Source organism: Camelus ferus, chromosome 4 (genome assembly GCF_009834535.1).
Source record: "Camelus ferus isolate YT-003-E chromosome 4, BCGSAC_Cfer_1.0, whole genome shotgun sequence".
NCBI classification, from domain to species: Eukaryota; Metazoa; Chordata; class Mammalia; order Artiodactyla; family Camelidae; genus Camelus; species Camelus ferus.
The window spans coordinates 11,206,450-11,222,553 of NC_045699.1; the positions used below are offsets into that span (position 1 = coordinate 11,206,450).

Genomic DNA, 16,104 nt, shown 5'->3' on the forward strand with positions numbered 1-16,104 from the left:
CACACCTTCCTAAGTCCCATAAATACTTGTTGATTCATCTGGTTTACTGACAGTCACCTCGATTGTGGTGGGGCTGGGAGAGAAGCACGTGATGCTACTTGTTTGGGTCGCCACCTTTGTTCCTCTTACTAAAAGGGAATGGGCGAGAGGGGAATCGTAACCCAGAGACACAGCCATTGGCTGTGCGTTTTACGTGCCGTGCGCTTCCCCAGGAGCCCTGGAGAGCTGATCCTAGAGTAACTCACAGACTTAGCCGCTTGACAGCAGGGCCGTGCCTTCCTCCATCCTTTTAGCCCCAGCACCCTGCAGAGCCTGGACCATGGCAGATGCTCAATTTGTGAACCAAGCAACTGAGGCTCAGCTTAGGAGCTGCTGGCAAACAGAAGCGTCCACGACGAGCACCTTTTGAGCACCTGTTCTCTGCTCAGCCCATGAGTGGTGCTGCGGAGATGAGCTGGCGTGAGCTCCCAGCAGGGCAGAGTGAAGCGTGGTCTCTTCTGCTTTTAAATATCCTCCTCTGGTGAAGCTCATGAGCTCTAGTCTTACTCGCCGCTATTTCATCTTTAAAGGCAAAGTTAGGTTTTTCATGTCCATTGTTTGGCCTCTGGGCTACTTTGGTTGGCAGCTCAGAGAGCCAGTGAAGCTTGGGTGTCAGACACCCCGGGTTTGAATTCCTGTGCTCCCCAACGTACTAGCTGTGTGACTTTGGAGAATGACTTTGCTTCTCTGAGCTTCCGTTTTCTGGTCTGTAAAATGTAGTATCTACCTCATGGGTTTATGAAAATGAAATGAAATTATGAATGTAAGACACTTTAATTCTTGGTACATAGCAGGTATTCAGTAAACAATGGTATTTATGCAAAGACACACTGCTGAAGACTGTTTCAGGAGGAATACTCTGTGGACTGAAAGTAAGGAAGAAAATTAGAAGGGGAGGCATGCTCAGAATCTTCAATGACCGGCCAGATGGCACAATGAAAAACTTCTCTCTCTCTTTTTTTTTTTTTTTCAGAAAACTTATTTCAAATTCAAAATAGGAAGTTTGGAACACAGAAATATGAACAGTGGATTATTGCTGTTCAGAAAGTGTGCATGTTGTTTCAGATGCCAGACAAAGATGAAGAGAGCAGGATTTGTCAAGCACTGTTTCTGTACACATCACATTTGCGGGTATGTGGCTTCTTTGGGAAAGCGTGCTTTAGTTGTAGCACCTACTGAGAGCTGCATGGGCTGTGTGAGCTGAGAGAGCATCGATTTTTCATCCTGTCCCCAAGAGCTCACTTAGGAACTTTCTGGGAGGTTCTTATGAAGCAAACTCCAGAAGTTATCCCACTCAGCATCTTTGTTCGCTCTTTGAAACTTAGCACTAGAGGCAACGGGACAGAAGCAGAGGCAGACATTTTGTGCCGTGCCTCAGCATTCCCATAATTGACATAATTGGAAAAAAATTGGGATAGGATGACCATTGTTATAGATACATGACCAGTGATCGCCATCTTTAAAGCTCAGTAAGTGGGTCCTGTTGCTGTGTCATGAAATGCATGTTTTCCTTCCTCCGGTGAAGCCGCATGATGGGAAATCCAGGGTCTCTGGTTGTTTTCTGGTTAACCAACGAGTTAAGCAATAACAACCACCATCATTTCAGCTTATGCCACTGGAAATATTTTAAAATGCACTCAATCAGTATGCAGTTGTGGAATTTTAACAGACTTAATTGAATATGTGGTGTAAGTGGTCAGCCCTATCATTCTGAACAGGTGCATGACAATTCAGTGATGGCTTTGGATGGGACGAAGAGATTAAGTTGAATGTCTGAGGCAGGTTGATGTGGAAGTTGATTTGCTGTCTTTTTTTTTTTTTTAATGTTTGAATCTTTGACATGCGTTTTTCATGTAATTTTCTCTTTCTCTTCCAAGGTAGAATTCTAGAATCCAAAGTGATCCTAATTAATTAATGATTCTAGCTACTTGAGGGTTTTTTTTTTTTTTTTGCAGTATTTGTTTTTAAGGTTTTATTACAGTATTGTTAGAAATCGTTTATCTTAAAGAACTAAGTTAGACTAGATTTGAGACAAGTTCATTCTTAAAATTAATTCCGTGTTAAGTACAGCGAATTGAATTTAAGTGTAGTGAATGCAGTAGACATTAGAAACATTGAAACAGTTTTCGTTTTCCACAGAAATACAATGATGCCCTCATTATCAGTGAACACGCACGCGTGAAAGATGCTCTAGATTACTTGAAAGACTTCTTCACAAATGTCCGAGCAGCAGGATTTGATGAGATCGAGCAAGATCTCACTCGGAGATTTGAAGGTGGGTGGTGTTTCTAGAGGAGGAAGCCATTGGTGCCTGAGAACACCAGTGGCCACTGTGCATGCATTACACTTAGCTTCACATGGTGATGCTCTGGGAGCTGTCTTGGGCTTAAGAAGATATTATACGTGGCAGGACTATGAAGCTTCAGGGAAATCTGGTACTTGTGAAAACAATCTGCCACTTACACTATTTCCTGTTTTGAAGAAGGAAAAGTGGTAGGATTTGCAAGGGATACATCCGACAGAAACAGTCAATTGATAATAACATTTTTTGGTATAACTTTTAGTAATTTCATAAAAAAATTTTTAAAGTATTTTAATGACATTAAAAGCTATAATTTATATATACTTCTATACAGAGAAGAAAACCAAAATGGCTCATAATCCCATTGCCCTCATATTAAGAAAAATATAGGAAGATATTAAATGAAAAGTAAGTCTTTTTTCTCCCTCTCTCAAATGCCTTTTCCCAAAGGTAATTACTGTTAATAATTTTTCTGGGGACTATACCAAAGTATTTACTTATACATATGTGTGCTGCTAAACATTGAACAACCAGCTCTCGGGGGGAAAAATGTATGCATTTATAGGTATATTGAATGTATTAAATGCATTAAATCAGTGGTTATTCCTCATAAAATTCTGGACAGAGATTGAGAAACTCTTTGAACTCTTTGATATAGATCACAGTGTGTTCTAAATTTCTTGAATTTACAAACCTTTTGCGAAATGTTCCCCATTTGCAGAAAAGCTGCAGGAACTAGAAAGTATTTCAATGGATCCCAGCAACGAGAACCCTAAACTCGAAGACCTCTGCTTCATCTTGAAAGAGGAGTACCACATAAATCCAGAGACCAGAACCATCCTCTTTGTGAAAACCAGGGCTCTTGTGGATGTAAGCTTCTTCCTCCTGTGGATAACAAATTGACCTAGTACCATTTTATTAAAAAGACAGTCCTTTCCTCACTGCTTTGCAATCAAGCATCCATATATGTGTGGGTCTGTTTCTGGGCTCTTTATTCTGTTCTGAGTTCCTTTTTTTTTTTTTTCCTTACGCTAATACCTCACTGTCTTAGTCACTCTGGTTTATAATGGTTGATACTTGTAGAGCAAGTATTTCATACTTGTTTATTCTTTTTGTCAATTTAAAAATTTTTAGCCATTCTGTGGACACCTAGTGGTACCTCACAAGGGTTTTAATTTGCATTTTACCAATGACTAATACAATTGAGCCTTTGTTCATATATTTATTATGTCATCCACATATCTTCTTTGGTGAAGTGTCTGTTCACATCTTCTGCCCTAGTTTTACATTTTACATTTCAGTCTACAATCCATTTTGAGGTATGGGTTGAGATTTTTTTTCTTTTTGTATGTGGACATCCAGTTGTTTCAGCATGTTTGTTGAAAAGACTATTCTTTCTCCATTGAATTGCCTTTGTAACTTTTTCAAAACTCAGGTGACTGTATTTATGTGGATATATTTCTGGGTCCTCTGTTCCATTCGCGTGTACATCTATCTTTTCACCCATCCTACAGTCTTGATTACTGTAGCTTCATAGTGAGTGTTGAAATCAGGTACTGTGAGTCCTCCAAGTTTCTTCTTTTTTCAAAATTGCTTTCACTATCTTTCTTTGCCTTTCCATCTTTATTTTAGAATCAGCTCATCCACATCTATGAAAAAGTCTGCTGGAATTTCATTTGGGATTGCACTGAATCTATAGATAAAATTGGGGAGAAATGACATCTTAACAATATTGAATCTTCAAATGCACGACCATAATATATCTCTTCATTTATATAGGGCTTCTGTATTAGTTACCTAATGCTGATAACAAATTACCCCAAAACTTAGTAGCTGGAAACAAAGACATCTATTATCTTACAGTATCTATGGGCCAGGAATCTGAAAACAACTTAACTGGGTGTTTCTGTCTCAGGGTGTCTCATGAGGCTGCATTCAAGGTGTTGGCCACGGCTGCAGTCAGCTCAGGGCTTGACTTACATGGCTTTTGGCCGGCCGCAGAAGATGTGCTTGGCTCACTCACGGGGGCCTCTCCACAGGCCGGCCTCACAGCCTGGTGGCTGGCTTTCCCTAGAGTGAGTGATCCAAGAGTGGTTGAGAGAAAATGCCTGATATGGAGGTCATGGTCGTCTTATAACTTCATCTATGAGTTGATATCCCCTCACACCTGCCATATTTTATTCATGAGAAGCAAGTCAGTAAGTTTAGTTCACACTTGAGGGGAGGGGATTACACAAGGATCTGAATACCAGGGAGTGGAGATCAATGAGGGCTACCTGAGAGGCCACCAGCCACATCTTTGGGTTCTTTTGTCAGTGTTTTATCATTTTCAGCGTACAGATTCTGCACTATTTTGTTAGACTTATAACCCAGTAACTGCTATAAGTGGCGCTTTCACTCGTTTGTTGCTGTATATAGAAGTACAACTGATTTCTGTGTATTGATTTTGTGTCCTGAGATCTCACTAAATCCACTTGTTAGTTCTACACTCCCAGTATTCTGAACTTTGCCTTTTCCACTTCAAAGGTATCTTAAGAGATTAAACCATATCAGATCACAAAGATCTATACCATTATAGTTAATTATTGCATAGAATTCAATTACAGGAAGCTTTTTTTACCTCACGTTTGTCAATCTGCAAAGTACGTAAGTCTTCTTGTCTGTATACTTATTTAGAGCTCTTTTTCTTCTTGCATGTATTTCAATACTGAATTAATATAGACAGTATACAAACAGGAACCAACTGATATTTTCTTTTTATTTTCAGGCTTTAAAGAAATGGATTGAAGAAAATCCTACTCTCAGCTTTCTAAAACCTGGCATATTGACTGGACGTGGCAAAACAAGTCAGAACACAGGTATTTATAGATAGCGAATTAGATTTAGTATGATGTATCTATATAGATATATATATATACACACACACATATAAAAGAACATATATAATATATTTGAATTCTTTCTTAATGCTTATATCAATCAGGGTTCAACAGAAGAAAAACTAGTAGGGATTATACATACATGTATACATACATATATATGTGTATGTGTGAGCATATATGTATATGTACACATATACGTATATGTGTGTGTGTGTATATAGTTATATATAGTATATATAGTATACACACACGCAGACATACACATACACACAGGGATTTGTTACAAGGCATCGGCATACACAATTGGACTGGCAAAGCAGGTCTGAAGTGCACAGGGCAGGTGCAGGAGCAAGTGGAACCCCACAGGCATGAGCTGTCTGGAGTCTCTGAGTTCAGGGAACACCTAAGACCTCCTTTAAAGGGCTGACTTCATTAGGTCAGGCCTACCTAGGGTGAAATCTCTTTTGATTAACAATATCAACTGATTATGAACACTAATAGTACCTGCAGACTCCCTTCACAGAAGCCCCTAGGTGAATATCTGGGGACTGTGGTTCAGCCTGGCCAAGGTGATGCATCAGAAAGCCCTCACAGTGCTCAGATGTCAAAAACCTGTAGACAGTGCCTCCTTCCATATGTCTCACAGGTGAAACCAGAGTTATTTCTTGAAATGTTGTTTGAGCATGTTACTTTCCCGAACAAGTTCTCAATCAGTAGATCAATTCGAAATAGAAATGTTCCGTTTCTGTGTTTGCATTGTTTAAACTGTAGATGCTTTTGTGCATATTATATATTTTACAACTTAAAAAAAAATGTCCAATGCTGAAATCTAGGTAGGGAGTGGTTAAAGAATGAAAGGCCACCTCTGTTGTCATCCAGGAGGATCCTAGGTGGCTGGTCCTGACCTGTGCTCCTCCCACCTCAGTGACCGGCCATGACAGGTCCTCACTGTTCCTTATTTAGTGTTGTTTATAGTAAGAAGTCCCCTTGCTGTGAGTCCTCAGTCATCATCTTTGCACTTCCCCTTATGCAAATTTTAAACTTTGTGAATCTAAAAAGTAAAGTCATGTTTTGAAAAGTTGGCCTACCAAATGAAGTCCAACACCACATTATTGTGGTTAGAATTCAAAGTTCTCTGCCGTCTGACTCCAGCATGAGTCCAATTTGATTTTTGAACTTTGTTATTCCTCTACAAATAGGAACCCAGTAAATATTTTCTTATTTGTTTGTTCATCCATCTATGCATCCATCCATCCACATCCATTGAGAACTTATAGATAAAAATGAACCTTTTAACCATTCTATCCTTATCAGACAGACCACAATTGCTGAATGAATATTTGGTAAACAAATGGATAAGTTCAGAAATGCTTAAAGTATGGTGTCTGTCTTGGGTATGTTCATTGTTATGTAGAAGATGATGGTGAAAAGAAATTGTTCTGTCCTCAACAAAACATATCTGCAAATTTTGGCTGCCAGTATACTAGGAAAAAATTGGAGCTTTTATAAATTCTGTTCACTCTGGGGTAGAGACCACTGGAATCCTTTCTCTTCTCAGCATATCAGTGGCTGAGACCTGCACCCTAGTGGGATCCTAACTGAAATTCAAGGCCCAGTTCTGCTACTCGCTAGCCTATTAGCTTATCATACCTCCAAAACCTCAAGGTCTTCACCATCAGGGCCAGGGTTCCAAGGAAGGTAGAGGGGAGAGAGGAGAGTTGTTGCCCCCGAGGGGACTGGAAGTGCAACGCAAAAGTGGAAGTGGGTCATGGAAATCTGTCATAACGGGGAATCATAACACTTGCCATATCAATAAAGAAGTTGAGATATATAAATATATATAATGGAATACTACTCAGCCATAAAAAAGAATAAAATAATGCTATTTGCAGCAACATGGATGGACCTGGAGATTGTCATTCTAAGTGAAGTAAGCCAGAAAGAGAAAGAAAAATACCATATGATATCACTTATATGTGGAGTCTAAAAAAAAAAGCCCACAAATGAACTTATTTACAAAACAGAAACAGACTCATAGACATAGAAAACAAACTTGTAGGGGGAAAAAGGGAAGAGGGATAAATTGGGAGTTTGGGTTTGCAGATACTAACTACTATATATAAAACAGATGAACAACAAGGTCCTACTGTACAGCACGGGGAACTATATTTAGTACCTTGTAATAGCCTATAATGAAAGAGAATATGAAAAGAAATATATATGTATATATAAAAAATTGAATCACTATGCTGTACATCAGAAATTAACATAACATTGTAAACTGACTATACTTCAATAAAAACAAACAAGTAAATAAATAAAACACTTGCCACATCATCCTGAAAGGGTCTTGTGATGTTCCAGTGAGTAGGTAGATGTGAAAAACATCTTGTCAGCTGAAAACTTCTATACACATGCAAAGGTGTGACAATTAACTCTTGATAGTTGTGCAGAAAAGTCAATATTTGTTTTGCAATAATATGACGGAAGTCACATAGCTTGTAAGCACCACAGCTGGGATCTGAGCCGAGGCTGTGGCAGAGTCCGAGTTGTTAGACCCTACCTCAAATGTCCTCTCTAAAACAGTGACAGGGATCGGCCCTACTGCCCAGGGTTGCTGTGAGACCATGAATACAAAGCGCTTACCCCAGTTCCTGACATCCCAGGGCCTGCGTGTCATAATTCATAGCTGTTCTTTTGAAGGGTAAAGTTCCTTCTTTGGTGAGTTATACAGTACTCTCTGCCTCTGACACAGGAATGACCCTCCTAGCGCAGAAGTGTGTATTGGATACATTCAGAACCAACGGAGATAACAAAATTCTGATCGCCACCTCGGTTGCTGACGAAGGCATCGACATTGCTCAGTGCAATCTGGTCATCCTGTATGAGTATGTGGGCAATGTCATCAAAATGATCCAAACCAGAGGTAAGAGAAGCTTTGGGGCCATTACTGGAGGACTGCCATCATCTGGTTTGTGAGCATGTCTGTCACTCCAGCCTTTCTCCTTTACTGTGACCAATGGCACAGTGGACCCCTGTATCATTGGCCCTAAAGCTGGCTTACCTGGTCAGGACGGGGTGACTGCAGTTTCATCCACTAACATATACCCTGTTTTGGTTCTTGTTCACAATGATTACTGGTTACTTGACCAACACTGGCTGACATATTTATGAAAGGATAATTCCAAGTTTGATTGAGGCTTCAGCAGTCGACGTGTGGACCTTTCGCAGCTGTGTTTATGGTGCTGGTGGCCCCCTCTACTCCAGAAGAGATACTCCAGGGAGTCCTGTCCCACTTGAACTAGATGATCTCCTGACTGGTCCCTCTTCCTTTTTCTAGTTTCCCTAACAACAGCTGCTGCATTACTTTTCTTGAAAAACAGCTCTGAGCATGTCACTTCCCTGGATAGAAACTCTAGCATTTCCCCAACTTGCTTGCTGTTGAAGGGTTTTTCACAATCCAGCGCCCATGTATCTGTCCAGCCTCATTCGCCATGATTCCCCTTTATCCATGAGCCCCTGAATCCAGCCAATCTGACTTCATTTTTCCCTCGTTGAACGAATTGTCCACGTACTGTTGCTGCTGATCATTGTTCTACCTCTTCTGCTGCCTCCCCGTCGCCTGTCCCTAATTCTCCCAGCTGGCAGTAATCTCTCTTTTGACTGCCCATAACCCTTTATATCTGTCTTTCTCAGAGCACTAGTTTTCCACCTGTGTTCTGGTGGTTGTGGACATGTTATTTCCTCATTTCCTAGAAGGCTCTTGAGGGAGGATCTGTCTATTATTCATCTTAGGGCCCTCACCGTATCATCCTGATGGTTCATGTTGGGTTGTCTTTAAGCAGTATTTCTAATAACATGCCTATTCAGTCACAGTGCGCCACGGAGACCCTGAGGAAGCCCATCAAAGGTGGGCTTCTTGTTTATCCACATGTGCACACCTGCATTTCACTCCACACCCCACCAGCTCGGCTTGTCTAGAAAATGGGATTCAGTGAACCAGTGTTGAATTTTAGGAATACCCGTATCCCTTTGTGTACATATTCTCAGATTTAGCAGAGTTTTAAGTCAAAGACACTAAACTATTTATTTTCTAACAGGCAGAGGAAGAGCAAGAGGGAGCAAGTGCTTCCTTCTGACTAGTAATGATGATGTAATTGAAAAAGAAAAAATAAACATATACAAGGAAAAAATGATGAATGACTCCATTGTAAACGTGCAGACATGGGATGAAGCAGCATTTAAAGAAAAGGTGAGTCTTTGCATCTGTGTTAATATTTCAGACTCTGACTACAAGTGACAAACAGGGAGTGTGAGCATGGCTAGCACCTGGTATCATATTGCTCTGAGTGTTGTTTTAGAACCATAAGTTTATCCTTAACATTTCATCCTGCAGTGAACATCAGATTCATTCTGCTTTAAGTCTCAATGAGTTAAAATATATTTTATTAGTGCTAATACCTGAAGTCACGTTTTTAGATCTACAAGGCAAACTGAGCTTGAGTTACTCTTAAGTTGATAGTATTTTTTGAGGACTACACCCTAACACTGCAAGACACAGTTCTTAGTTCATCTTTTCCTCAAATCGCTGTCTCTCTAACATCCGGAGTCCCCTGGGAAAAGCTCCCAGTGCACTGTGCGTGGGAGGTGTGCCCAGTGTTAGAAGACCTGTTTGTAGGTCTGGATAGCAGTGTGAACTTTGGAGGGGCACCATATTCATCCAGCCTCTTGGTAGTGACCTTAGTTTGATTGTAATTTTCTTTATAACACATGGGGAAAGACACACCCACACATATACACAGACACCCTCTATTTCTCAGACCATTTGCAGACACTGCATGTCAGAACCTCTGGGAGCACTGAACCCTGCAGGCCTGGGGGAGAGCTTTATCATTAGAATTAGTGATTCCAGTCCTAGAACTGCCGCTTACAAAATGTGTGTGTTCAGGTAGCTCCTCTTTGAAATCATCAGTCTCCATATTCACAAATTTGGGAAAATAACAGTATTTAACTCACAGGGCAGTTTGGGGCATAAAGTGAGATGTATGCACTGCTTACTATGGTGCCTGATGTAAAGTAAGTGCTCAGAAATGGGAGTTGTTATCGCACAGATGTGTGAGGCATACCTTAACTTCATGAAGATGTCTTACAGTTCACTAGACTAATTCCATAATGGTCATAATTTTTAAAAGTCATAATTTTTATGCTCAAAAAGTAACGAGAAGCAATTAATGAGCTAAAGTAAACTAACACTTATTTTAAGAAAAATTGTAATATTTAATCAGTGTTGACTGATTTTAAAAAAATTTCTTCTTAAGGTTAGAAGACCAAGATATGTAAAAATACTTCTTCCACATTTTCAGGGAGAAGAATTGCAGGGAAATTCTTTAGTTCCTCTTAGTTTTTCTGAGGATAGAGTTTTTTCACTTAGCCACTTCCCCATTTTGTAGAATATGTGGAAGTTGCCAGTAAAGGCTTTAAAACCATATTAGCTTTGCAATAATTTTTATCCCCTCCACTGCATGACAAGTTGCTTAGACTCATATGTGGCAAAAGCAATAGAGTAATAGTCTATTGAGGAAGATGGAGGCTGGAGCAGATACATAGACATTCACTGTAGCCAGCACACTAGGTCGAAGAGTCGGGTGAGAAAATGGGGGGAGGGTATAGCTCAGTGGTAGAGTGTGTGCCTAGCAAGCTTGAGGTCCTGGGTTCAACCCCCAGCACCTCCATTAAAAATAAATAAATCAAATTACCTCCCTGCCTCCAAAAGAAAAAAAAAAGTGGGATGAGGAGACAGTGGCTTAAATATCTGTTGAATTAGGCTACTTAATAGCGTTTTGAAGGGAGAAGGGGTGGGAAGGGATAAATTTGGGAGTCTGAGATTTGCAAGTGTTAGCCACTGTATATCTGTTTTTATAATAGTTTAAAAAAACCAGATTTCTTCTGTATAGCACAGGGAACTATGTTCAATATCTTGTAATAACCTTTAATGAAAAAGAATATGTCTGTATATGCATGACTGGGACATTCTGCTGTACACCAGAAATTGACACACTGTAACTGACTGTACTTCAATCAAAAAAAAAAATCGCATTTGGGATTTCCCTGACGCCCATCGATCGAGAACGGGCAGAAGTGGTAAAGAATGAGCAGGGGCCCAGAACAAGTGTGGCCAGGGGTCGCTGGTAGCTGGTAGCTGGTAGCTGCGTTGTCCCTTGTGTATGTGTGGCTGCCCTTCACCAGAGCGCTGCAGCCATCTGAGCAGGTAGACAGCCCCCACGTATCCAAGAACTTATTTCCGTGAGGGAAGCTTCAGGATTTGGTAGTACTTCATCCTGGAGGAAAAAGGCAGAATGGGTATTTTTCACTGCTGGGTCATTTGGAATCAAAATGAGGAACCCTACTCTCCTTTCTTACGAGTTGAGAATAGGATATGGGGTGAAAGAAAGTTCATTTTGACGGAAGAACTTCCGACATGATGGGTACCTGTGACTGCACACAATCAGGGTTTCCTAGCCTCGCTTTTTCCGCTTCCAGTGTGTGCAGTTAGGCTGCTTCTCATCCGCAGGTGTGGGATGGGGAAGCAATGGCTGCAGACTTCGGTTGTGACCTGGGTTGAGCCTCTTCATCCAGTTACTGAGTTTTACTTAGGGTTAAGTGTAGCAGTAAGAGTTAGTTTTAATTCGTTAGGATTTATATGTCTTGCCTTTAGCAACATTTAAAATATTTGCGATTACTAGTATTTAATTGAATTTCAGTATATAACTGAATATCATTAGATAGAAGTGAATTTTTAAAAATTGGATGCCCAAACAGCAAATTTATATTTTTACCCTTTTTCCTATCACATTCCTCCTACCCTGAGTCTACCTTATGTAGTGATCAGAACCATGTCTAAGAAAAAGAAATTAAAACTGCTCATAGAGAAATGTATGTTGTGTAACCCAGGAATTTCATTTCTAGAAATTTGTCCAAAAGAAACAATGGGATAAGTACACATCATGTAACAGTTTTACAGCAGTGAAAAATTGAATTGAAAATAAGAGGCATAAACATCCTTTATTTTTACAAAAAACAAGAAAGATAACTTCCAGTGGGATGGGGTGGGGAGTAGGGGGAGAGAAAATCATATTTTGATTGTTTTCCTAACCTATATTCCAGGCCTACATTTTAAAAATATAAATCAGATTTTATTTGAATTTAAAATGCTTTAGAGATGAGTGGATTCTCTATAGATGATCAGTAACCAGTAGGAGATAGAAGGGGGAGGGACACTTCCATTTACGGTGACAACCATGACTGCAGCTCCTATGGGTAAAACAGGGACTCTCCACCGAGCCCTGCAAATGCTTTATTTACGTCGACAGGCCTCACAGTGATCCATGTGGTAAAGCTTCTTATGGCATGCTCTAGGGGGGAAACTGAGGCATGAAAATCTTCAGTGCTAGTTAGGGGTGGAGCTGGCATAGCTCATCTGTTTAACTACTACTTCTACTGGCCTCACCAGAAATGTCTGAAGTATAAATAAGGACAACTAAAAAGAGGTTACTGAGAGGTAGGAGGTAAATTAAGACTGAAGAAAAGAAATGCCGTGTTCCTAATTGGAATGACTGACTATTTTAAAGATGTGCATTCACCCCAAATTCACTTATAGGTGTATCACATCCCATAATCAAAGTATACATATTTTTAACTTGATAAAATGGTCACATAGTTTATATAGAAGAATAAATGAATGAAAATAGCTCTGTCATTTCTAAAATAACTCATGAATGGGTATCGCCCTACCCAATGCTTAAGTTCAAATCCCTATCATTTAACATCTTCATGGTTCTTAGCAGAAGACTCGCCTCACCGACCGAGGTTAACACCAGGGAGCATTAAACCTCTGCCAGGCAGTCCTGAGCAATTATGAACTCATGATACGTCCCAACAGCCCACAGAGTAACTGCTTTTATTGTTCCCATTTTGTATATGAGGAAACTGAGGCATTTGCCCCAAATCACACAGCTAGTAAGTAAGTAGCAGGAACAGGATTCGCCCCGGGGCTGCCTGGTTTCACCTGGAACACCGCTTGAAAATGTAGGCCGATGCGATAGAGGCAGCACCACAAAGCAGTGGGACAGAGCAGATCCTGCCACAGCTGACGCCGTGGGAATCACCGTGTCTTGTCTTCCTCCATGATGTTTCAAGTTTTCTTCTTTTATCATGACCTTCTGTTTAGAGGACTTCCTTTTGCTCTTCTCTTAGGAAAGGTCTGCTGGTGAACAAATTCTTTTAGTTTCTCTTCATCTGAGAATGTCTTGGTTTCCCCTTTATTTTTGATGGATCTATTGCTGGGCATAGGAGTCTGGGTTGACAGGTTTTTCTTTCAGCATTTGAAAAATATCGTGTCACTTTCTTCTGGTCTCCATGGTCTCTGTGGTCTCTGATGAGAAATCTGGTGTCATTCAGTTGGTTTTTCCCCTATAGTAAGGTGTCTTTTTTTTTTTTTTCCTGGATGCTTTTAAGATTTTTTTTCCTATGTCTTTAGTTTTCAGAAGTTTAATTATAATGTATCTTGGTGTGGTTTCTTTGGGTTTATCCTATTTGGATTCGTCCAGCATCTTGTATCTGTATGTTTATGTTACATTGTGTTCAATTTGGCAAGTGTTCAGCCATTATTTCTTTGAGTCCTTTTTAAGCTCTGCTCTTTCCCGTCTCCTTCCAGGACCCCAGTGTCTTAAATGTTAGATCTTTTAAAATGGTCCTAAAAGTCCCTGAGTCTCTGTTTGTTTGTTTGTTTAGATCTGTGTTCTTCCTGCTGTTTAGACTGGGTCATTTCTAGTCCATCTTCTAGCTCACTGATTCTTTCCTTTGACCTCTCCATTCTGTGGCTGAGCCCATCCACTAAGCTTTTTATTTCAGTTATTACATCTTTTAGTTCTGAAATTTCCATTTGGCTCTTCTCTATATCTTCCATTTCTTTGTTGAGCCTTTATATTTGTTCATGTTTCAAGAGTGTTGGGGATTACTCACCGAAGCATTTTTATTATAGGTAGTTTAAAATCTTTGTCAGATAAATTCTGACGTCTCTGTCATCTCAGTGTTGGCGTCCATTTGGTTGTCTTTTTTTAAATTCAGTTTGAGATCTTTCTGGTTTTTGGTGTGAAGAGTGATTTTTTTAATCAAAACTCAGACATTTTCATACTATATGATGAGATTTGGTTTCTTATTTGACCTGTGTTAGGTGGCTTTTTCTGATATCATTCTGGCAGGGGAGGTGGGGACACTGTTTCTTCACTGCCAGGTGGAGGTAGAAATCTAGATTTCCCATTCAGCCACTATTGATACCAGCAAGGGTTTACTGCTGGGTGGGGATGGGAGTTCTGGCCCCAACATGGTCTCCACTGACACCACAGGTGAGGATGGCTACCATTTGGCAGGACTGAAAATCCTGGCTCCCTATTTAGCCTTCCCTGGCACCACCAGGTGGGGGTGTTGAAGTGATTTCAAACAGCCCTGCAAAGTGGGAATCTAGGTTCCCCAGCTCAGCCTCAGATTTTGGTTTTGTGAAGGATTTTTAAAGTTTTGCCAACTACGGGGTAGAAAGTGTGGTTCACATGACTGTTTTATGGATATCTTTTGTGCTTTTCCGGGCATGTTTGATGAAGAAATTGAAAGACTGACTGGAAGCCACAGTTAAACATTGACTATCAAAGAGTTAGGAGAATCAATAAAATTATCTGTGGAATGTTTATAAACAAAGCCAGGTACTGTATGTTTGTATAGAAATGAGCGATTACATACATACATATGTGTGTGTGTTTATACTAGTTATACTCAAATTACGTATTTGAGAGTTTTTTGTTTTGTTTTGTCTTGCATCTAGATTCACCAGATACAGATTCATGAAAAGTTCATCAGGGATAATCAAGGAAAAGCAATGCCTGTGCCTGATAAGAAAAATAAAAAACTGCTCTGCAGAAAATGCAAAGCCTTTGCATGTTATACAGCTGATATAAGAGTGGTGGAGGTAAGTAGCCTTTTTAACAAAGAGCACTGGGTCACTTTTTAGCACTAATTAAAGCTCCCTATCAGTGAGATATTTATAGTATATTTAGAGTAATAGAATTCTGTTATTTCTGTTGTTGTCATGGCCATGGTCCATGCATTTTTAAAAGGCTAAAAATTTTAAAAGAAATCCTTAATGTTCAACAATTTTAAAAAATGGTTTAAAAATTGCTGCGCCGCTACTTAATTAAGGATTATGTAGCCATTACAGATAAATGGTTATGCTAAATGCAACGCGGTATCCTGGATTCGATCCTAGAACAGATAAAGGATGTTATTAGAAAGAGTGGCAAAATCTGTAGTTGAGTTAATAGTAATGCGCTGATATTAATTTTTTAGTTTTGGCAAATGTGCTATCTCTGTAAGATGTTCACATTCAGGGAAGCTGAACCTGGGTGAAGGGTATACAGGAATTCTCTGGACTATCTTTGCAACTTATCTGTAAATCTAAAAATGACTCCAAAATAAGGTTTACTGAAGAAAATGATTAGGGAGCTTCTGTAGTATAATGAAAAACTTCTTACAAGCTAATAGTAAAGTAGAAAAAAATAACCAGGATACAAAATAGTAAATGTGCTATGATTATAGCAGTGTGAAATCATAGCAGCAATGCCACCGTCACCACCACCAGCAAAAACACTTACCTTTGTACAAAAAAAGGCTAGAGGAAATGTACTAGAATGTGTTAATATTTTACAATGAGACTCCATGATTTTTTTTCTCTCTCTTTATTATTTTATGTTGTCTAAACTTTCTTTTGGGGAACAGGGGTCACTTTTACAATAGAAGCAAAATCTCCTTATTTTAAAAGCATGACATCTGCAG

At 39.7% G+C, this 16,104-nt stretch overlaps 1 protein-coding gene across 2 annotated transcripts in view; it reads left to right on the forward strand.

Moving 5' to 3' along the window:
• Positions 1-16,104, forward strand: part of DDX58 (DExD/H-box helicase 58) — a 56,149-nt gene that overhangs the window by 37,190 nt on the left and 2,855 nt on the right. For both annotated transcript variants that reach the window (XM_032477568.1, XM_006192497.3), the window contains exons 11-17: positions 1,013-1,170; positions 2,179-2,314; positions 3,063-3,211; positions 5,109-5,199; positions 7,979-8,149; positions 9,324-9,475; positions 15,098-15,241. In XM_032477568.1, coding sequence (XP_032333459.1) covers positions 1,013-1,170; positions 2,179-2,314; positions 3,063-3,211; positions 5,109-5,199; positions 7,979-8,149; positions 9,324-9,475; positions 15,098-15,241 — 1,001 coding nt within the window. The remainder of the gene's footprint in view (positions 1-1,012; positions 1,171-2,178; positions 2,315-3,062; positions 3,212-5,108; positions 5,200-7,978; positions 8,150-9,323; positions 9,476-15,097; positions 15,242-16,104) is intronic.